The sequence below is a fragment of the Orycteropus afer genome, unplaced genomic scaffold (genome assembly GCF_000298275.1).
Source record: "Orycteropus afer afer isolate SDZICR_OR568_19922 unplaced genomic scaffold, OryAfe1.0 scaffold00237, whole genome shotgun sequence".
NCBI lineage: Eukaryota > Metazoa > Chordata > Mammalia > Tubulidentata > Orycteropodidae > Orycteropus > Orycteropus afer.
This window is the reverse complement of record NW_006921824.1, coordinates 1,408,160-1,431,640: the sequence shown is the minus strand read 5'-3', so window position 1 is coordinate 1,431,640 and position 23,481 is coordinate 1,408,160. Positions and strand designations below refer to the sequence as shown.

General features: G+C 37.2%; 1 protein-coding gene across 1 annotated transcript in view; it reads right to left on the bottom strand.

Annotated features, from left to right (window-relative positions):
- MNAT1 (MNAT1 component of CDK activating kinase) overlaps positions 1–23,481 on the bottom strand; it is a 309,615-nt gene that overhangs the window by 147,463 nt on the left and 138,671 nt on the right. The window contains exons 4-5 of the mRNA XM_007949081.2: positions 11,027–11,130; positions 3,260–3,400 (exon numbers count right to left, since the gene is read on the bottom strand). Of these exons, the coding sequence (XP_007947272.1) occupies positions 3,260–3,400; positions 11,027–11,130 (245 nt within the window). The remainder of the gene's footprint in view (positions 1–3,259; positions 3,401–11,026; positions 11,131–23,481) is intronic.

Below are 23,481 nucleotides of genomic sequence, written 5' to 3'. Positions count from 1 at the left end.
AAAAAAAAAAAAAAACTTAATAAAGATTCAAAAATTAACTAAAGAGTCTTTACAAATCAATTTTACAATGGAAATTAGAAATTCAAACTGCAATGGTATTCTAAACTAATCTGTTGTAATTAATTGTACTAATGAATACAGTAAATTACTATGGATTTTTTAACCACCATGTTACATGATCTAAACAGTGAGGAAAGTATGTGCAGTAATGACTTGCAGGTGAAGAAAACAGGAAGTGGGGGAAAAACTCACAAAAACCAATATTAACTCCAGATTATACACAATATACAACACTGGCAGTTTCACATCTTGCTTCACGCCTCACTGAATTAAAGGGGAGCTTCAGGCCTGCAGCAATGTTGAGCAAAACTTGGTACTTTTGAGAACTAGAAGGATAGGTAAGAATAATGTAATGCAAAGCTAGCGAGCCTCAAAACACAGTCTAAAAATCTTTCATCCTAGTGGAATATGAAATGTTTAAAAACAAATTTTTATACCATATCAATAGTACATATTTGGAATTTAACTTAATTAGTTACAATACATTCCTCTTACTAAATGATGAGAGAAGTCTTTCAATGAAATAATTATAACATTAATAATTCATTTTTAAGAAGTTTTCTCATCAAACTTATGTCTACAAAAATGTAAAACACACAGACACATGTGTCATTTCAACTGTTAAAGATATATCTGCAACTTTTTTTTCCCAAGAAAAAAAAAAAGAAAGTTCCCAAGGAAAACTCCATTATTCTATTTTATATATTGCTGACCACATTTTAGAATCAAAATTCACATTCCACTCATAGAATATAGATAGAGTTTTATGACATACACTTTCTAATAAGACTTAGGAAATGTATATCATAAAACTCTATCTTAATGTCTTCACCTTTATTTTTCCTTTACTTTCTCAACTACTGCTCATTTATGTAAATATACTTTCTCTTTCGATTCCTTGTTATCTAGGTTAAATGCTTTTTGGCAAAATCATAGTAGAAAACCACACATACACATTCACCTCATCACGGAGTAGTGGCAGATCAACTAGGCAGGGGAGCTAAGAGTGTTAACACTGAAGGAATAAGGAATAATTCATGGAAATATGTGGATGCTGTTGTTATGTGTCAAGTAGGACTCGACTCATAGTGACCCCTTCTTGGGTTTCCAAGGCAGTGTCACTATGGAAGTAGATTGCCCAACCTTCCTTCCAAGGAGTGACTAAGATTTGCAGAGTACTTCACAGATGTGACACTGTATTATTTGATGCTTATAACCTTGTGGGAGCTCAGGTAGCACAGTGGCTAAAGCACTTGTATGATACTGATATAATCACATCTTCTATATGTATTGTCTATCCACGTTGTGGATATAGAAAAGGAAAAATGCAAACAACTTACCCAGAGAGGATTTTCTAGTTGTGATTATATCAATATCATACAGAGTTATAAGCATCAAATAATGCAGTGTCACATCTATGAAGCACTCTACAAATCATAGTCATTATTACTCTATTAGCTAACAATGTTGACTACCTGGGGAATCAATTGCTGGAAAACATCAATAATCTACCATTTCTTTCAAATACATTAAATTTTCATGCAAAAAGATAAAATATAGTTCTAGCAGAGTACCCAGAGTCACTATAAACTTCATCATGAAGCCAAAACACTTGAAAATGAACTAATTATAAGAAAACCAGTATTAATCAAAGGAAAGTACTCTGAAAAAAATGTTTTAGTCAATTAGCTTAGAAATACATAAACAATCTATTAGACGGTACACTGGCTTTTGTCATTTATAATGATATACCCATTAATATAAATTAGATAGTGACAAAAAGTTAAAAAGACAGAAATAAATCTAAAAATACACTAGAACCTCATTTTAATATTGTTCTTTAGATCCATAAATAGTGCTATGTCTACAAATAGCACCATATCTTAGGGGAAATTACTTCAAATTCTTTGTAGCAATTGGCAGGATGTAAGTAGGCATATGGGTAAGACAAAATTACAATTAAATCATTATCATAATATCTGTGACTAAACTCACTTTCTCACTGCCTCTGAGTCAATTCCAACCCCCATTGGGCTTCCGAGGCTCTAAACCTTTATGGCTCTAAATCTTTACGGAAGTAGATTGCCCCATCTTCCTTCTGCAGAGTAGCTAATGAGTTTAAATCGCTGACCTTCTGGTCAGCAGCCAAATGCCTTATCCATTATGCCACCAGAGCTCCTTAAATCCACTTTAAGGTGGTGCAAATGGTTTGTACTTAACTGCTAATTTAAACACTAGTGCTTCCAATCCACCCAGCAGTACTATGGAAGAAAAGCCCTGACGATCTGCTTCTGTAAGATTACAGCCAAGTTCTACTCTACAACACATGGGGTCTCCATGAGACAGAATCAACTAGATGGTAGGAAACTCACTTTGGTTAGAGGCTGAGTAGCAAATGAATTTATATTATGCCAAATTCTGAAAATAAATTAATTATACACACACACACACATACACGTATATATACACGCAATACACACACACACGGCATTTTTTGTAAGTAAATCCCGGGTGGATTAAAGATGGTCACAAACTTTTTGACAATCTTCCCATCAAGAAGTGAGATCTATAGCCGTTTCCCTTGAAACTGAGTGGACTTCACCAATAGAATATAGTGGAAATGATGCTGTGCCAATTTCCAGGTCCAAGTCTTGAAACACTAACAGCTTCTACTTCCTTTCTCTTGGAATATTCTCTCTTGTATCCCTGAATCACCATGGAGGAAGTTCAATTACACTACTGTAGAAACTACATGGAGAAGTTCCTTGAGTAATGAAGAAGGAAGCAGCCCAACTGAGCCCAGCCTTCTGGTCATCCCTAGATGCCAGACATATGAGTGATACTTTCCTGGACCCTCCAGACCAACTTAGCCACCAGATCAAAACCATTAAGCACCTCCAGCTGATGCCATGTGGAATAGAAGAATCACCTACTGAGACTCACTCTAATACCTAACCAGGAGAAGGGTTAGCATAAATAAAAGAATGATTGTTATTTGGGAGATGGGAGGATAGCTTTTCATTCAGCAATAGGTAACTGAAACACTACCAAAGCCAAAGGTGGACCAGGGCACAAAGCACTGTAGAAGTACTATTTAGATGCTCATTTTCAAGAGGTAGAAGCAAACCCTGAAGGCTAGCAGTGTTGTTTTGAGTTGGTTGGGTTGCTGTTTTAAATCTCCACTGGTATTCATACATACCAGTTCATCTAAGAATGCCTGCTTATTCTTCCTTTTTAGAATCTGCTGCAGTTGTTCTTCTTTTTGTATAAATAATCTTCTTTGTTCATTCTCCTGTCGTTCAACCTCTAAAGCTTCTTCCAATTCTTCCTGCTCCCGAGTCTGAAACAGAAACATTTATATGTAGCATGGATTAAATTTAGTAACCAAGATCAAATTCTTTTTTGGAAGCATAAAACACATTAATAACTTATTGCTTAATAGTGCAGCAATTTCACTTTGAAGGAACTCGATTTCATTTTATTTCAGATGGGGTTACTATTAAAGAGAATGACACCTACCACTAAACAAACACCTAAACAAAGGAGCTTAGGCCAGCTGCAGAACTGTAGAGACTGTATTCGATAATGGGCTCATTTATTTACAATTATTACAGACTGTTTCAAGTCATTCATTTTAGGGAACTGAATAGGGCAGAAAAATACAAAAAAATAGACAATCTCCATACAGAATTGTTGACTGAAACACTCCATTTAACAGATTGGCTTTAATAGAAACAATTTGCTAAACATGTAAGATAATAAAAAGTTATCACAATATTCAGTCAAGTTTCTTTTTCCCAGGCTGAAATTAGTGTTTATGAAGCTGGCATCCAAAATATTAATCATTTAATCTAAGTTTTGAGAAACTTAAGTTTTATTTCCTAACAGAAGCATATAAATTTCAAGAGTCTTCTTTATGGATTGAAATATTTAAAACTGAAAGCTAATAAATCGACAGAATGAAACACAGGTCCACTCACTTCCCCTTTATAAAGTTCATCAGAAACATTAAATACTTCCAGGTTCTGAAACTTATCCCAACTCTAACTTATACTTAAAAGTAATATTAATACCTATCCTTTGCTCTTTAAATCTTATGAATGAGAAATACAGTAAAATCTCAATGGCTTTATTTTAACGCCTTCATTCTTCATCTTAAAAATATTATAGTAATTTTTTTAAAAAAATTCAACAGAGCACTGAGAATTTATAGCACCCTGATGCGAATATAGAATGGGAAAAGGACAAATTGGGGGATCACTAGCATAATATGAATTAACAGAGACTTCAGAGAAATGTGTATCTTAAAATGTGAAATAACATTTAAGACCCTCTATTAGATCTTTTTTTAATTCACACATCATTAGATAGTAGATAAATTCCCGAAAACAGGTGCCCATACAGATGTTTTACTTTAAACTCAGTCTGTCTAAAGCTGATCATCCTCCTACTCCTTGTTCCTAACTGCACATCAACCTCTCAGTCAAGCCAAGCTGAAACCTCAAAGTCATCTTTGTTTACTCCTGCTTCCGCTATCCTTAAAATTAAATTAGTTGCTGCTCAGTCCTATTAGTATCTCTCCCAATCATCTTAAAACTTCTCCTTCTCCATTACTGAGGTCACTACCCTAGCCCATGACCCCAGCAGAGAATGCAATTTAAACTTGCAGGAAGGTGTTCAGATCAAATGGGATTCAAGACTGAAGACAGAATGCTTCAATAAGCCAGGAAATACTGAGGCCCCTAAATAAGATAACAATAGCAGAATTAGAGGAGAAATCAGGTTTGAAAAATGATAAGAAGCAACCATCAACAGAATGAAGACTGGCTTAAACATGTGGATGGATACTACTGCCATTCACTAAGATAAGGAACATACGCAGGAAAAAATAGGTGGGAGAGCAAAGATAAAAAGTTCCATTCTGGACATACTGAATAACAGGTAGGTGTCAGTAATCCATCCAGAAAGAAATGTCTAGTACATCATATTTAACTATGTTAAATAATATAATTCTAAGAGCTCAAGTGAAAAACAATGGGCTACAGAAACATTTAAAAGTAATCAGTGTAGAGGGATAACTCATAAAGAGAAGCACTAAAAAAGGCACCTTCATTTAAAAGACAGGCAGAAAAGACATGCCTCATAGGAGGATGAGAGCAGAAAGTGAGGGCAGTAAGATTAGGAGAATAGAGCAGTACCACAGAAATTAAGGCAAAGGTTTCAACAGCACGGGAGAAGCTTACACCATACACCACAATGAGATTCAGGCCAATAAAGAGTCCTTGAGCTTTGGCAATGAGTGTGTCATCAACAACCATTAGAAGAACAGCTCCCAGAATGTGATGGGGCAAATGCCTGATAGTGGGTGGGCAGACAATAAATGTGAGATGAGATGTGGAAACAGTAGTTGCATACTGTTTTCTTTAAGAAAACTTTCTTGCAAAGAAAGTAGAGCTGGGCCAGTAACAAAAGATCATGAGCAGTTTTCTTAGGCCACCAATGGGGTTTGCTTGCTTGTTTGCTTTGCTAAAGAAAAATACTAACTGACACATAGAGATTGTTGTCGTTGTTAGGTGCCGTCGAGTCATCTCTGACTCACAGTGACCCAATGCACAACAGACCGAAACACTGCCCAGTCCTCTGCCAGCCTCACAATCTTTGCTATATCCAAACCCATCACTGCAGCCACAGTGTCAATCCATTTCCTTGAGGGCCTTCCCCACTCTCATTGACCCTCCACTTTACCAAACATGCTATTCTTCTCTAGGGAATGGTCCCTTCTGACATGATCAAAGTAGGTCACACGAAGTCTGACCATTCTCACTTCCAAGGAACATTCTGGCTGCACTTTCTCTAGGACAGATTTGTTAGTTCTTCTGGCAGTCCACAGTACTTTCCATATTCTTCACCAACACCACAACTCAAAAGCATCAACTCTTCTTCAGTCTTTCTTATTCATTGTCTAGCTTTCACATGCACATGAGGGGATTGAAAATACCATGGCTTGGGTTAGGCACACCTTAGTCTCCAAAGAGACATCTTTGCTCTCCAGCACTTTAAAGAGGTCTTTTGCAGCAGATTTGCCCAGTGCAATACGTCATCTGATTTCTTGAGTGCTGTTTCCATGGGTGTTGATTGTAGAATCAAGTAATATGAAATCTTGGACAACTTCAATCTTTTCTCCATTCATCGTGATGCTGTTTATTGGTCCATTTGTGAGGATTTTCGTTTTCTGTATGTTGAGGTGTAATCCATAGTGCAAACCGTAGTCTTTAATCTTCATCAGTAAGTGCTTCAAGTCGTCTTTCAGCAAGCAAAGTTGTGTCATCTATCAGTTTGTTAATGAGTCTTTCTCCAATTTTGATGCCATGCTCTTCTTCATATAGTCCAGCTTCTAAGATTATTTGTTCAGCATACAGATTGAATAAGTATAGTGAAAGGACACAACTCTCACACAGGGGTTAGGAATAGAGAAAATAAAGTAAATAAATGAGCAAGACTCCAGAGGAGATCAAGAGAAAAGTTAAAAAGGGTTAAGTATAAATAAAGACAAATTTGTAGGTACAAAAATGAGAAATTTAGATAGCATCAATTTGGTAGCCTCTATTTCCTCACTGAAATAGAAACTACTTTGCACACAGTAGGCCTCCATAAGATGACTCAACAGCACATAACAATAAGGCCTCAAAGATTATTGTTTGGTTAGGTAGTTGAATGAATAACTAGAAAAGTCGCCATAGTTAGAAATCAAACACTGGGGGGACAATGAAGATATTAGACTGAAAGAACAGGTTGAAAGACTGGAGATCTCTGTGTTCTTCTTAATAACACTACCTTACCCAGGCATCTTCTCTTTCCTTCACCTTCCACTTCCCATTAGTTGTTGTTGTTGTTATTATGTGCCGTCGAGTCGGCCCCGACTCATAGCGACCCCTCCTTGGGTTTCCGAGGCAGTATCACTACGGAAGTAGGATTGCCCAACCTTCCTTCCGAGGAGTGGCTGGTGGGTTTGAACCGCCAGCCTTCTGGTTAGCAGTCAAGTGCTTTAGCCACTATGCTACCAGAGCTCCTAATTAGTAGCACTTGGTATTTTGAACTCAAAATAATTATCTAATGCATTCTCTCCATTTTCTGTTTAAATCACCTCTGAACTTACCTACCTGAATGCATTAACTTCTCACTATTCCCTCTGACACCAGGCTTCTTGTTGTTAGGTGCCTTCTAGCTGATTTTTAACTCATAGTGGCTCCATGACAGAGTAGAACTGACCTATAGGGTTTTCTAGCCTATACTCTTTATGGGACCAGATCCCAGACCTTTCTCCCAGCAAGTCACTGGGTAGGTTTGAACTGCCAACCTTTCAGTTAGTAGCCAAGTGCTTAGCTTAACTGTTATATCACCAGGGCTTCTTGACTCCAGGCCCACTTCTCTCAAATTCAACCTCCACATAGTCATTAAATCTAGTCTAATAAGAACAAATAAGAATAGTATCTTATTTCTACTGTGCTTAAAACTGTTCAGTGACTATCATCAACAACAGGATTTTTATAAGGTTTCTCTGAGAAATCTTGGGAATTCCTAAAAAGATGCCTTAAGGTACACTACAAAGGAGATAGAAGATCTGCCTATTCCCTGTCCCCTGCCCACCATCATCACTTCACAAAGTACTCTGAGTAAGGTTTTATATAAAGAAAAGGTTTACCTAATAAAACCTAAGAACAACTGCTCTATTTAAGTCCAAATTACTTTTCACAATACTTAAGGGTTTATGTGACCCAGGCCCTTTCTAAAGAGTTCTGGTGATATAGAGGTTAAGGCGTTTGAGTGCTAGCTAAAATGTCAGTGGTTCAAACCTACCAGCCGCTCTACGGGAGAAAGATGAGGCAGTCTGCTGCTCTCAAGATTTATAGCCTTGGAAACCCAATAGGGGGTCGCTATGAATCGGAATCCACTCACTGGCAGTGAGTTTGGTTTGAAGTTTTAAGGCCCTTTCGACTTCTCCAACTTCAACTCTATCTCTTTGTACTTCAGCTACACAGAAGTACTTATAACTCCCAGAAGCCCCCATGTCGTCTTGCCTGTGCTTATGATTTTTCCTCTGCCTGGACTGTCCTCCTGGCAGCCCCCACTTTCATTCCAATCCCATCTTTTTCACCTTGCTATAATTTCTACTTGCCCTTCAAGGCTCCATTCAGGCATCATTCTCCCCTGAAATGCCTTTGTTAATCTTCCCAAAGTAGATGAGATATCCTCCTCTGCTGTTACGGAACAGCAAGTATACACAGCTCATTCCATGTGCTTTTGACATGGTATTGAATCACCTGGTCCCTGGGGGGCCAGGCACTTATCCATCTATGTATATACTATATGCTTGCCAAATGTTCAAAAAAATACTTACTTTTTGATTTTTTTTTTTTTTTTCGCTGAATTAGTAAACATTCTACCCAGGAATTGCTACTGTTCATAAGAACCCAGAAACTGAAAATTAAAATGATCTTCACTATTTCCACATTAGATTACCTGTATAATTTCTCAGTGCTCATACTGATTAATGTTTGTAGCAATTCCATCTCCTCAGCAAACAATTCAAATCAATATTCCCTTCAGTAGATCATCTTTTGCCCAGTAATAATAATTCTGTATGTTAGAAACAGGTCATTTTACATGACTAATCAGGCAAGAGATTTGTTTTTTCTTTTTCTTCTCTGACACCAATCTATTAGTTCTGGAAAAATATACTTCAACATTATAAAGACAGAAAAGACAGATTGTCACCTCAGGTTAGTAAAAAGATGTCAGCCATGTAAGTTAGCTCCTGCTCCATGGGCCACTTGAGGGCTCTACTCAATGATACCAGAGTTGATATATGTTACTAGTGCCATCTTTAAAAATGTGGTCCTATCTGTTTATGTCAATACCAAACTCCTAGGTATATACAACTAACAGGCATAATGCTCTCTGCACAGAATGATCAGTTCATAAATGTTAATGACTTACTGACCAAACACTGTTATAACCTATCCAGGTGCTAAACATTAATAAAGAAGCTTAAAAGTAATTGAAATAATCTCATGGTAATATACAAAATATTTTATTTAATAATCAGTCATTACAAAGTTCTAAGATACTTAGAGATTTCTACTTCAAAATACAACTAGTCTAGAATTAGATTGTTCTTTCATTGCAACTCAGTATTATTTCCCTGCTTAAAACAGATGAACAAAGCATTCATTTCAAAGAAACAATCTTCCATTATTAACTTAAATAGGATTAATGCAATAAGTTACTTAGAGATTTCTAGTTTGCATTCACCTTCTGATGTACCCAGAGAAGACTACTGGGCAAGGAGAGTAATAGTTATGGCACAGTGATACTCTCAGAAATGAGATACATTTTTAAGGAAGTCTGGCTGGTTACAAATGGAAAGAGAATATAGTGTTAATTCCTTGAGAGCTTTATGGCAGAAAGAAGTGCCTAAATGAAACACTGTAAGGAGGAAGTTCCTTCTAAACTCAAGATGAGAATATCAGCTATGTGATCCAAATATACTTTGATGATTTTTACTGATTACTACAAATTCCTTTGCTTCAAAGGTAACTCCTGCCTACTCCAAAAACCAGAAAGCCAAGTAGAACTAAAGAAATAACTGAATTGTATAAATTAGACAATGACATTCTGCATGCATATAATTCTTTTAACTTAATAGAATGTATTTTAATCATGCATTTAAATCCTAAAAAACATCAAAACAAATTTCAACATTAGATCAACTAAAACAAACCAAAATTACTCTTATATGTGGCGTTGTTGCTATTTCAGGAAAAAAAAAAGAGTAAAAGAAAAAACAGAATTAACTTAGTTTACAAATTTATTCCAATGAATTACCATATTTTGTCACAAATAATGTGTCCAAACATACAATATACCTAGTGTATATAGGAAACTATTGCATATAGGAAACTAATGTGTGAGAGGGTGGCAAGCTTTACAAAAAAATATTTAGAATGCATTTATTATTGTGTAAGTATGTGGTTATCATGAACTCATTTTCCTTTCTAATAAATAATGTGCTTGTTTTCTTGATTTCCCACTTGGGGGCTTTATAAATGTCTGAGTTTTTCCCCCTTTTCAATGAGATAGAAATTAATCTCCAAGGATAAAAAAAGAACTTCCATTATTTTGTGACTACTGTCCAAATGTACACCTACCAGAGAATTATACAAACAAGCAAAACTAGCATTAACAACTACCCACCTTAAGGATCCATTTCCCTAAGAAAGCATGTTGTTATTATGTGCTGTGGAGTTAGACCCGATTCATAGTGATTCCTCCTTGGGTTTTCGAGGCAGTATCGCTACAGAAGTAGATTGTCCAACCTTCCTTCCGAGTGGCTGTGGGCTTGAACCACCAGCCTTCTGGTTAGCAGTCAAGTGCTTTAGGTACTATGCTACCAGAGTTCCCTAAGAAAGCATAGTCTAACACTAATGCCATCAAAGTTGCTTTTGCTACAGTAATAAGTGCCTGCCTATTTACATGCCTTAGGAAGGAAGACTGGGCAATCTACTTCTGTAGAGATACTTCCTTGGAAACCCAAGGAGGGGTCACTATGAGTCAGATTCGACTCGATGGCAGTGAGTTTGGTTTGTCTGGTTATTAGTGGCATAGTGCCTAAGGCACTTGACTGGTAACCAGAAGGCTGGTAGTTCAAACTCACCAGCCACTCCTCAGAAGGAAAGTTGGGCAATCTACTTCCATAGTCATACTGCCTCAGAAACCCAAGGAGGGGTTGCTATGAGTCGGATCCAACTCAATGGCAGTGAGCTATATAAATATATTAGTATTTCTGGCCTAAATTTCAACTAAATTATTTATAAGTGTTACTGGTTACAAAGGCAACGGCACTTTAAAGCATCATGTAAAGCATTTGTTTGTAATACAAAAACAGAAAAAATACTTAGCAACCAACCAGCTTTAACTTATTTTTCTGAATAACATCTTTGTTTTCCTTTTGGTATATCTCCATTTTCTTTTTTGTGTTGTCCAAATCAACATTGTTGGTCAAGTTGAAAACTGTATCAGAGACAAAACAATGACAAGAAATACAATTTTAATATAAATCCTGAGTAGATCATTAAAACTAAATATTCACCACAGTAACCTTCTTATACATTGGACTATAATTCCTTACAGCTCTATTTATGTCCTTTAGAGACTAGCTCTAGTTACAGCAACTATGTTTTCTGAGCCAAAGGTAAGCCCAGACTGTCAGTCAGACACCAAACCAAAACCAAATGCAAATATTAGGATCACTCCAGAAAACATAAAATAGGTGCTTGCTGTGATCACATTAAATTCATCTGTATACTCCCCATTGCAATTTTAAAAGCATATAAAAGATTGCTTAATTTATAAAAAAGAGAATAATTCCGGGTTCTACAAAACAGGTCATAATCAATACTGAAAGGAATCTGTGATCCATCCAGAAACAGAAAAATTACTCAAAAGGATGAAAAAAATCCTATTTGTATAATTCATATCAAACATAAACAGGTTTTATTCACATCCCAATAGTCTCAACATGACTAGACACAACCTTGCATTATTTCCCATGTATGAAATAGGGAAGAGTTAAAAGGGAAGGTAAAGGAGAAACTAGTACCAAAATTTAGACTAAAATAATTTCAGAGAAACCACTAAGACATATTTAGACGGCTGATAAATTTTCAGTGAATTACAACTGCCTTTTTATAATTCTAACTCCAAATAATTTCAATTATAAATACCTTACTCCCTTGATGATCATTTTATTTTAAAATGTTTATAAGTTCACATATATAAATCAAAAGGTTACTATAATATTCTGAAACCAAAAATAGCTCCAGACACCAGCCTTCTGGTTAGAAGTCAAAATGCCGTAGGCACTATGCTAGCAGAGCTCCTTTCTATTACATATAAACCCATATTATGAAGTAAAAACCCATCCCTCCACTCCTTACAGTTTTTGCATTAGTCTTTTTAAGTAAGAATATACATGATTAATACTCTTGTTCTGTATTCAATTCAAATCTCACTCAGCTTCTTTTGCATCTTTCTCCACCCTTTATTCACCTTCTATCCCTTCTCCAATTATTTACCACAGCTTCTGACTTTTTGTCCTATACACTTGAACTAAATAACTCTAAATAAATGCCTAAACTAAAATACTCTGCTGTTGTTCTTGTTGTTATTCTTGTTGTTGTTAGGTACCGTTGAGTCATCTCCAACTCATAGAGACCCTACGCACAGAAGAACAAAACACTGCCCGGGTCTTGTGCCAGCCTCATGATCCTTGTTATACTGAGCCCATCATTGCAGCCACTATCTATCCATCTCATTAAGGGTCTTCCACTTCTTCGTAGACCCTCCACTTTACCTAGCATGACATCTTTCTCCAGGAAATGGTTCCTTCTGACAACATGACAGCATAGGTGAGACCAAGTCTGGCCATTCTCACTTCCAAGGAGCATTTCAGCTGCACTTCTTCCAGGACAGATGTGTTAGTTGTTTTAGCAGACCATGGTACTCTTAGCATTCTTAGCCAACACCTCAACTCTTCTTCAGTCTTCCTTATTCACTGTCCAGTTCTCACATGCATAAGAGGCCTTGAACATACCATGGCTTGGGTTAGGTGCACCTTAGTCTTCGAGGAGGTATCTTTGCTTTTCAGCACCTAAAGAGGTCTTTTGCAGCAGATTTGCCCAACGCAATATATCGTCTGATGTCTTGACTGCTGCTCTCATTGGTGTTGACTGTAGAACCAAGTAATATGAAATCCATAACAACTTCCATCTTTTCTCCATCCACGATGAAGCTGTTTATTGGATGAGTTGTGAGGATTTTTGGTTTATGTTGACATGTAATCCATACTGCAGACTGCAGTCTTTAATCTTCATCAGTAAGTGCTTCAAGTCATCCTCACTTTCAGCAAGCAAAGTTGTGTTATCTGTGTATAGCAGGTTGTTAACAACTCTTCCTCTAATCCTGATGCCATGTTCTTCTTTACATAATTCAGCTTCTCGGATTATTTGCTCAGCATACAAGTTGAATAAGTATGGTGAAAGGATATAACTTTGATGCATTCCCTTCTTGATTTTGAACCATGCAGTATCCCCTTGTTCTGTTCAAACAACAGCCTCCTGATCTATGTACAGGTTCCTCGTAAGTGCAATCAAGTGTTCTAGAATTCCCATTCTTTTCAATGCCGTTCACAATTTGTTATGATCCACACAATCAAACACTTTTGCACAGTCAACAAAACATAAGTAAACACCTTTCTGGTATTCTTTGCTTTCAACTAAGATCCATTTGACATCAGCAAAGATATCCCTGGTTCCACATCCTCTTCTGAATCCAGCTTGCATTTCTGGAAGCTTTCTGACAATACACTGCTGCAACCGTTTTTGAATTATCTTCAGTAAGATTTTACTTGCATGTGATATTAATTATATTATTTGATAATTTCCACATTCTGTGGGATCACCTATCTTTGGAATAGGTACAAATATGCATCTCTTCCAGTCAGTTGACCAAGTAGCTGTCTTCCAAATTTCCTGGCATAACCAAGCGAGTGCCTCCAGTGCGGCATCCCTTTGTTGAAACATCTCAACGGATATTCCATCAATTCCTGGACCCTTGTTCTTCACCAATTCCTTCAGTGCAGCTTCAACTTCTACCTTCAATAGCATGGGTTCTTGATCATATGCCACCTCCTGAAATGGATGAAGATTGACCAGTTCTTTTTGGTACAGTGACTCTGTGTATTCCTTCCACCTTCTTTTGATGTTTCCTGCATCATTAAATATTTTGCCCATAGAATCATTCAATATTGCAACTCAAGGCTTATATCCTTTCCTCAGTTCTTTCAGCTTAAGAAATGCCAAGTGTGTTCTTCCCTTTTGGTTTTCTAACTCCAGGTCTTTGCACATTTCATTATAGTACTTGGCTTTGTCTGCTCAAGCCGCTCTTTGAAATCTGTTCAGCTTGTCTTTTTATCTTGTTTATTGAAATCTTTTTATCTTGTCATTTCTTCCATTTGCTTTAGCTACTGTCCAGTCAAAAGCAATTTTCTGAGTCTCTTCTGACATCAATTTTGTTTTTTTCTTCCTTTCTCATCTTTTTAATGACCTCTTGCTTTCTTCATGGATGATGTTCTTGATGTCATCCCACAATTCCTCTGGTTTTTGATCACTGGAGTTCAATGCATCAAATCTATTCTTTCAGTGGTCTCTAAATTCAGGAGGGATATTATCAAGGTCATATTTTGGCTCTTGTGGACTTGTTTTAATCATCTTCAACTTCAACTTGAATGTGCATATGAGCAGTTGATGGTCTGTTTCATAGTCAGCTCCTGACCTTGTTTTGGCCAAAGATACTGAAATTCTCCATTACCTTGTGCCACAGATACAGTCAATCTGATTCCTGTGTGTTCCATCTGGTGAAGTTCACATGTATCGTCATCGCCTATGTTGTTGAAAAAAGGTATTTGCAATGAATAAGTCATTGGTTTTGCAAAATTCTATCATGAGATCTCCAGCATTATTTCTATCACCAAGGCCATATTTTCCAACTATCAGTAACTCTTCTTTGTTTCCAACTTTTGCATTCCAGTCACCAGTGATAATCAACACATCTTGAGTGCATGTTTGGTCAATTTTAGACCAAAGAAGTTGGTAGAAATCTTCAATTTCCTCATTTTTGGCTTTGGTGGTTGGCGCATAAATTTGAATAATAGTCATATTAACTGGTCTTCTTTGTAGGTGTATGGATATTATTCTATCACTGACAGCACTATACTTCAGGACAGATCTCAAAACACTCTGTGATGATAAATACCACACCATTCTTCTTCAATTTGTCATTCCCAGAATAGTAGATCATATGGTTGTCTGATTCAAAATGGCCAAAACCAGTCCATTTCAGCTCACTAATGCCGAGGATATAGATCTTTATGTGTTCCATTTCATTTTTGACAACTTCCAATTTTCCTAGGTTCATACTTCGTACATTCCATGTTCTGGTTATTAATCGATGTTTCCATCTGTTTCTACTCATTCTGAGTCATGCCACATCAGCAAATGGAGGTCCCAAAAGATTTACTCTATCCATATCATTAGGGTCATCTCTACTCTGAAGAGTCAGCTCTTTCCCAGTCAAATTCTGAGTGTCTTCCAACCTGATGGGCTCATCTTCCAGCACTATATCAGACAATGTTTCAGGGCTGTTCATAAAGTTTTCCAGTAATATATCAGAATGTTTCACTGTTATTCATAAGGTTTTCTCTGGCCAATTCTTTGAGAAGTGGATGGCCTCTTCCTTCTGAGTCTGTCTTAGCCTGGACGCTCCGCTGAAGCCTGTCCACCATGAGTAACCCTACTGGTATTTTGCAACACCAGTGGCACAGCCTCCAGCCTTATAGCAACAAGTAAGCTGCCACACGACAACAAACTGACAGACAAGTTCGTCTCCCTTAGTTGTTCTTAAACCCTCTGAGCCCGCCTACCTCCGGCAATGGCCTTAAAATGAATTATAATTTACTCTGCTCTGTTGTCATTGTAATGTGCCGTCAAGTCAGACCCAACTCATAGCAACCCCTCCTTGGGTTCCCAGGTGGTATCACTACGGAAGCAGATTGCCCAACATTCCTTCCGAGGAGTGGCTGGTGGGTTTGAACCGCCAGCCTTCTGGTTAGCAGTCAAGTGCCTTAGGCACTACGCCACCAGAGCTTCTTACTCTGCTCTAGTCCATAGCTAACTGAAAAACCAGAGCTTCAAGTCCATCTAGAGGTTTCCTAGAAGAAAAGCCTGGTGATCAACTTCCAAAAAATTCAGTCATTGAAAACATTATCAAGCAGAGTTCTACTCTGACACAAATGGGGTCACCATGAGTCAGAACTGACTCAGAGGCAACTGGTTTACCCCAGTGTTCCTCCAAATCCCTTCTCCATCTCATTCGTTTCTTTAACAAGTAACCTTCTCAAATAATTCCTGTTGTTGTTGTTGTTATGTGCCGTCGAGTCGGCCCCGACTCATAGCGACCCCTCCTTGGGTTTCCGAGGCAGTATCACTACGGAAGTAGGATTGCCCAACCTTCCTTCCGAGGAGTGGCTGGTGGGTTTGAACCGCCAGCCGTCTGGTTAGCAGGCAAGTGTCTTAGCCACTATGCTACCAGAGCTGCTAAATAATTCCTAGACTTTTGAATTATAGAAGCCGGTAAGAGTTGAGATTATCCTGAGGGGATAAAATAAATAAACCAATGCTTACCTTTATCATTATCGATTTAGTTAAAATAAACTTTATCATTAAAGATTTGAGTATAGCAAAGTGGGCAAAATTAAAAACTACAGGATCCAATCATCTTGGGTTCTTGTGGTATGAGTCTACTCAAAAGGTAATCGAATTGATATCCTACGTAGACCTCCACTAGAATGTTTAGAACAACTAAACACACACAACTTAATAGCAAGCTAAATAGTTTATCACTGATTTAAATTTTTCATTAAATAAAACACAGAAATAGGTAATCTTAAATTCTAAGTGAAATTAATCTGTTTATACACTGTTTCTTTCTCATTAAAAAATGCATGGTGAATTCCAATAAAAGTAAAATATCTGATTTTTTTTTTAATTTAAAAAGCAAGGTGGATGTAAATCCTAATTGTTTGTCCTCAGAAGGAAGGTTGGAAATCCTAATTATACATAAAATGAACCTGTTCCTTTAAAAAGTAAGAACAGAACCATAAAAGTCCATTAATGTTACAAACAATTTTCAAATGAGGCAAGTCTCTTTCATGCCACAATCAATCAGTTTAGTATAACAGCCTTAAAGAAAAAGGAATAGAAGGTAATTTTTCTATAAAAATCATTTGACCCTTTATCTGGTTCCTGGTTTAGCTCAGATGTTGACCTGTCTGTAGTCAAGTATTAAAAGACAACAAAAAATCTATTGTATTTCCTGAAAGATTTAATGTTAAGTACAATTTTTAAGTCTTTCTGACATCCAGAATTTATAATAAAAGCCCTTGGGACTTTCTCACCCTTTTAAAATAAGTATTCTTTGCACTAAAAGAATAATCTATCTATTATGAAACTAAGAATAAACCTTTGAAATAATCCCTGGGGCCAAAAGGAACAAGAAATTTTATGTACAGATCGTCATAACTACAGAAAAGAACCTTTTGTTAATGCTATTTTTTAAAAAAAAAGAAGTTCATCTTCATGTGTACCCCCTTCTATTATAAATTTTTATGTCATTATTCATAATTGTTATTTTTTAATTTTGATATTTGTGATACTTAAAAGCATTCATAATAATTTATACAATTAAGTGATTTCAATCCCCAATTCATAAATCCTCAAACACTGAACCCATAGCATGAAACTTCACCAACTCAGTTTCTCTCACTGAATGCTTATGGATCTGCAACAGCACTCTTCTGCTCCTGACTACTCTCTGAACTGACCAAGCATTTCATGGGCTTTGAGAGTCAGAACAATGTATGTTCAAAATTTTGCTCCATTATTCACTAGCAATACAATCTCTGGCACAATACTTAACCTCTCTGAACCACTTTTCCATACGTAAAATAGGGACAAAAATGCTATGGAAATTGAGATAATGTGTGTATAGTTCAGTCAGGCACTTAATAGACACTCAATAACATATATTAACATTTCATATTATTTGATCAACACAAATAAAAATTAGCCAATACAGATATCACAAACATCTACTAATCATTTTTAAAAGTATGACTAAAACACAAAGTAGACAGCTGTTTAAACAAGACTTTTAAAGGAAGTTTTATTTATACCATAACAATCATAACAATGCCAAACAGCTAAGTGGTGGGACCACACCCTAACATCATTTAAAAGGTCTAAAACTAAAGTCTTTACCTCATCCCTTATTTCTACACACTTCTCAACTAACAAAGCAATTTAAAAAAAAAAAAAAAAAAGACACTGCCTGCTCTCCAGCTTTTAGTATCTTGATTAACACCATACAACTGCCCATGGTCTGAATATTTCATTCATCCTTGCCTGCTTCTTCTAACTCACCTACATCAAATCAGTCACTTGCCTATTGTCTCTAAAACATTCCCTTTGTTTATGCTGTCACTACCTTACTCCGAGCCTTCATTATTTCTCATCCAAATTAGTGTAATGACTCCTTAAAAAATGCTTTCCCTGCCCGAGTATCTCCTCTCAATATTCCACTTCAGTACCACAGTTCCCGCTGGCTCACTATTGACCATAGAATAATATCTTAAACCCATAGTTCAACTTACAAAGCCCTCCTTAACTCAGGTCCAGCTGTTTTTCAAGCCTCATTTCTAGTCATCCCCCATGTTGTAGTTAACTAGATCAGACTACTAGATCATTCTCTAACATGTTCAATACCCTTGTATCTCTGTGCCTCCATCATGTTTTCCCTCCATAATCTTCTATCCCCTTCTAAGATCAAACTCAAATGCTGCCTCTTCTGTGTGTTTTCTCAAACTCATCTCTATTTTCCAGTACTTAATGAACTGCTTCCTGAACTTTACTCCAATAGCACTTCATAAATGCTTACATGACTTTTACATTAAATTACATTTATTGTTGTTGTTGTTGTTATGTGACGTCGAGTCAAACCCGACTCATAGCGACCCTTCCTTGGGTTTCCGAGGCAGTATCACTACAGAAGTAGGATTGCCCAACCTTCCTTCCGAGGAGTGGCTGGTGGGGTTTTGAACCGCCAGCCATCTGGTTAGCAGGCAAGTGTCTTAGCCACTATGCTACCAGAGCTCCTTACATTTATTACAAAAATAAAATTTTAAATTACACTTATTTATTTACATAATCATCTCCACCATTACATCTGAGCTTATTGAGGACAAAAATCATATAGCTCCAACAAGTAAAGTAGTTCACATAGAACAATCAATAAATATTTGCTGAACTGAGCTGGTGTTCAGAAAATAAACTGTAAGCATATGAGGCCCATTCCCAAACATCATCAGTTTCTTCAGATATAGAGAAGCTCTCTTATTCAACATGATCAGGATTAGTAATTGATTATTTAGGAAAGCTTGTTAAAGGAAGTAAACACACATACACTCAAACATTTTATTTTAACTTAAAACATATACAGTAAACACAGTCATTTTCTAACTTAATAACATACAGCCCAAGTCTAGTCTTTAGTTGAAGTTTTGCTTCTTTCTTGGATATACCATACCCATCATTTATATTGTTCAGTTTCTATTTTTTTTACAAAGTGGGGCAAGAATTTGAGAAACAGAATCCTTCTAGAATTTTACAATATTTCCCCAACTTTATACATTATTTAATTAAACAATTACAATAACAAGTTCAACTGGTACAAAAAGCTTTAGTTACCAATGCAACTAACTCATAGTAACTGAACTGATAAGGGAAGTACAGAGGCTACATGAGAGTAACTTCTAATGGAAAGCATTCATTATGCATTCATTATTCTTTGGGCATCAGTCAGTACATTTAATGGATGGGCTGTGTGGTGTCAGTGTGGTAGTTAAGATTGTGTGCCAACTTGGCCGGACCATGGTTTTGAGTGGCTGGGCAGCTAAATGTAGTGATTCCCCATGATGAGATTGTAATCACTTACACGGTGGAATCAGCTGTGAGCAGCTAAGTAGTTGCCTTACGAGTATGGTCTGCTTCCAGCATATAAGGAGAAGCTCTGAGAAAGGTCTCTAGCTTTTGGCACATCCAGACCCTGCATTTGGCCAAGTCTTGGCCTGCCGTGTTGACTGAAGATCTTGGGACTGTGCCATTTTACCTGGCAATCTTGGGTTCGTTAGGCTCAGCAGCCAGTGCCCAGTTGAGTTAAGAGACACCTCCAGCTCCAGTGGGCCTAGAACAGAGGCAGAACTGAAGCCCAAGGTCAAGGGGCTTTCACCCAGCCCCTAGAGCCAGCATTCTGAATTCAGACTTCTAGCCTCCTAAACTGTAAGAGAATAAATTCTTGTTTATTAAAACCATCCACTTGTGGTATTTCTGTTACAGCAGTACTAGAGAACCAAGACAGTCAGTTACTCCAAGACAATTAAGTGGAGTTTGGTTAAGAAAGCTTCAGATACTGCAAATGAGGGCAGTCCTTCATGAGCATATATAATAGCATAATCACTTTCGAACTAAATGCTCTGGGCTCCCCACCAGCCACTCCTCGGAAGGAAGGTTGGGCAATCTACTTCCGCAGTGATATTGCCTTGGCAACCCAAGGACGGGTCTCTATGAGTCAGGTCCGACTCGATGGCACATAACAACAACAACAACAGTAAAGAAAGGATTACATATTGTATAGCCCTAATATTCAGATTTGCTTTTTTACCTGTTAATCCTAGACAGTTTTTACCTATGGGTCCCAGTTATCCATGCCTTCAAACTGATTCATCCCATGGCAGAAATTATATTTGTAAAATTCTGTCTTATCCAGAACCTTGTCTCAGAATCAAGGCCTCCTTGGTAGCTCATCCTTTGAACCAGTTCCCCACCTGCTTTGCCCAGCAGTTTCTTTCAGTCATCCTTACTATCTACTTGGATTTGGGATTATACATTCAACTTGTCCTGCAACATCTATAATCTCCTTTCCCTTTATTGCTTGCTCAGACTTTTACTTAGTCACACTGCCTCTAAAATAAGGGTAAGCTGGGTTTCTTCATGCTTACTAGCCAAATGCTTGTCCTAAGCTCAATATCTACATATAACCAGATATCTATACATCTATATACTTGTCCATTTCTTGCAAATATCTTATCTTCATAGTCTATATACTAACTTTCACCCTTGCAATAGAACTCCTAATTCTACCATCTTTCAGATAAAATCCATTACCACTAATGATTGCCAAGATTATATACAAAGTACAATAAATACAATTAGAATTTTTAAAAAATAGTGGCTTTAAGGCACTAAAAGATCCTAGACAAAACCTAAATTATATACTGAACATGACATTTGCTATGACATAAAAAAGAATTTAGATATTCTAGGAAAGGTTCAGTAACACTTGCAACAAAAAGAATTGCTAGATTTTTCTGTTAATAAAGAAATTAAACAAATTACAATAATCCATTCCTCAAGAATTTTAATTTTTGCAGTTTTACATATATAAGCCTTCCAAAGAATGTTCAGTTTTATTATAATCATATTTGGTAGCACAGTGCCTAAGGCATTTATTTGACTGCTAACCAGAAGGCTGGAGGTTCAAACCCATCAGCCACTCCTTGGAAGAAAGGTTGGGCAACCTACTTCTGCAGTGATAATGCCTCGAAAACCCAAGGAGAGGTCACTATGAGTCGAAAGCGACTCCACGGCAATGAGTTAGTTAGTTATAATAATTTTAGATTGACAAAGAAATTGTGCAGAAAGTAAAGAGTTCCCAGAGAGGACTTCTCATCCTCCTGTGCACTGTTCCTCTTATTATAACAATTTGCATTCCTCTGGTACATTTGCTACAACTGATGAACTAATACTGATATATCATTATTAACTAAAGTCCATGGTTTGTAGTGTATAGCTTGATGCAGTGAACTACTTAATATGACCCTTCTTGTCTTTTTGACTCGCATGCAATGATTGGGTGGGACTATGCAAATAAGGTGCTTGTGGCCCACTAATGGCATAGTGCCTAAGGCATCTGACCGCTAACCAGAAGGCTGGCTTCAGACCCACCATCCACTCCTCGGAAGGAAGATTGGGCAATCTACTTCTGTAGTGATACTGCCTCGGAAACCCAAGGAGAGGGTCACTGTGAGTCAGAGCCAACTCAACAGTAGTGAGTTTGGCTTTTGTGGGCCAATAAATAAGGTACATGGAACTACGATGGTTAAGGTTATGTATCAACTTGGCTGAGCCATGATTTTCAGTGGTCTGGCAGTTACATAATGATGCAGTCACTCTCCAGATTTTGGTCTAATGTACTTGCCCACCATTTTGTGATCCGATGTAATTATTCCCTATTTTGTGATGTGTTATAAATCCTAACCCCTACACCTGGTTATGGTCCCATTTTGGAGTGAGTGTTATCTGTTATGTTAAGGACACAGAATGAAAGTGGGATGCATCTTAAGTCACAGCATTATTAGAAGGTGTGACTCAAGTCACCACCCTTACTCAAGTAACATCTTTGCATCGCCTTGCTCAAATAATAAACGGTGTTTCTTTGAGGGTATGGTCTGCATCCAATACATATAAAGGAATGCTCTGCAAAGTACCTTCTCTTGCTCTGGATCCTGCATCCAGCTCATCATTATCTCAGCTATGGTTCTTCAGCCATCAGCCTATTGTCTGACCTGATTTATCAGCTTCCACAGCCTTATAAGCCAGCACCATCATCTGACCTGCCAATTTGGGTTCACCAGTCTCTGAAACCATGTGAATCAAGAGAAGCCTCCAGCCTAACACCTGAGCCATGGATTTGGGTTTGCCAGCCTCCACAATCATGTGAGCCATTTCCTGATGGCTCATGAATTCTGTGAAACACTGCAGGGAATTATGAAACCCAAAGCTGGGAAGAAGAATACTCAGAGGAAGAGGAGTATTGATGTTAAAGATGATGGAGTGGTACAACAGTTTGGAAAAATTGAAGATTTGGGACATCTTTAACCTCTGCCACATAGGAATCAGTTTTGTGCTGATCCCTATATAGGAAATTATTCATTCATATAGTCCTATGCATTTCTGACAAATGTATAATGTCATTTGGGTCCACTATTACAGTATCATACAGAATAATTTCTTAGTCATTTTATTTTAACTTTTTATTTGTGATTTGAGTAAGTACACAGAGCAAACTGGTTATTCACTCAATTTGCACACATTTTGTTTTGTGATACCACATGCAGTCCCCACAATGTAACGGCACTCTTCCCACCTCTTCCCTGTAGCTACCATTTCCATTCGTCCTTCTTTCCTTTCCATTCCTGCTTTCTGAGCTTTATCCCTGAGCAAATGGCGCCCTTTCGATCTCATATGGTTGACTGTTTTAAAGAGTACATACCTCCCTGATGTTATTTTTTCACCTTATAGGCCTATCTATTATTTGGCTAGAAGCTGAGCCATGGGGATGAGTTCATTTCCAGGTTTGAAGGGTTACTAAGGTCATAGTCTCCAGCATTCCAGTAGTCTCTTTCAGACCAGTAAGTGTGGTCTTCCCTGATTTTGAATTTTGTTCCATATTTTTCACCCATTCTATCCAGGACTTCTATTGTGATCCATTTCAGAGCTTCTTATAATCATTTTAAATATGAATAATGTGAATGAATATAGTTTAGCTATCAAGTTTCAAAAGAGAGTAAAAAATTTTATCGTTTGATCCCCATAGCCTCATTCTATTATCACAGTCTATAACCTCTGTGTC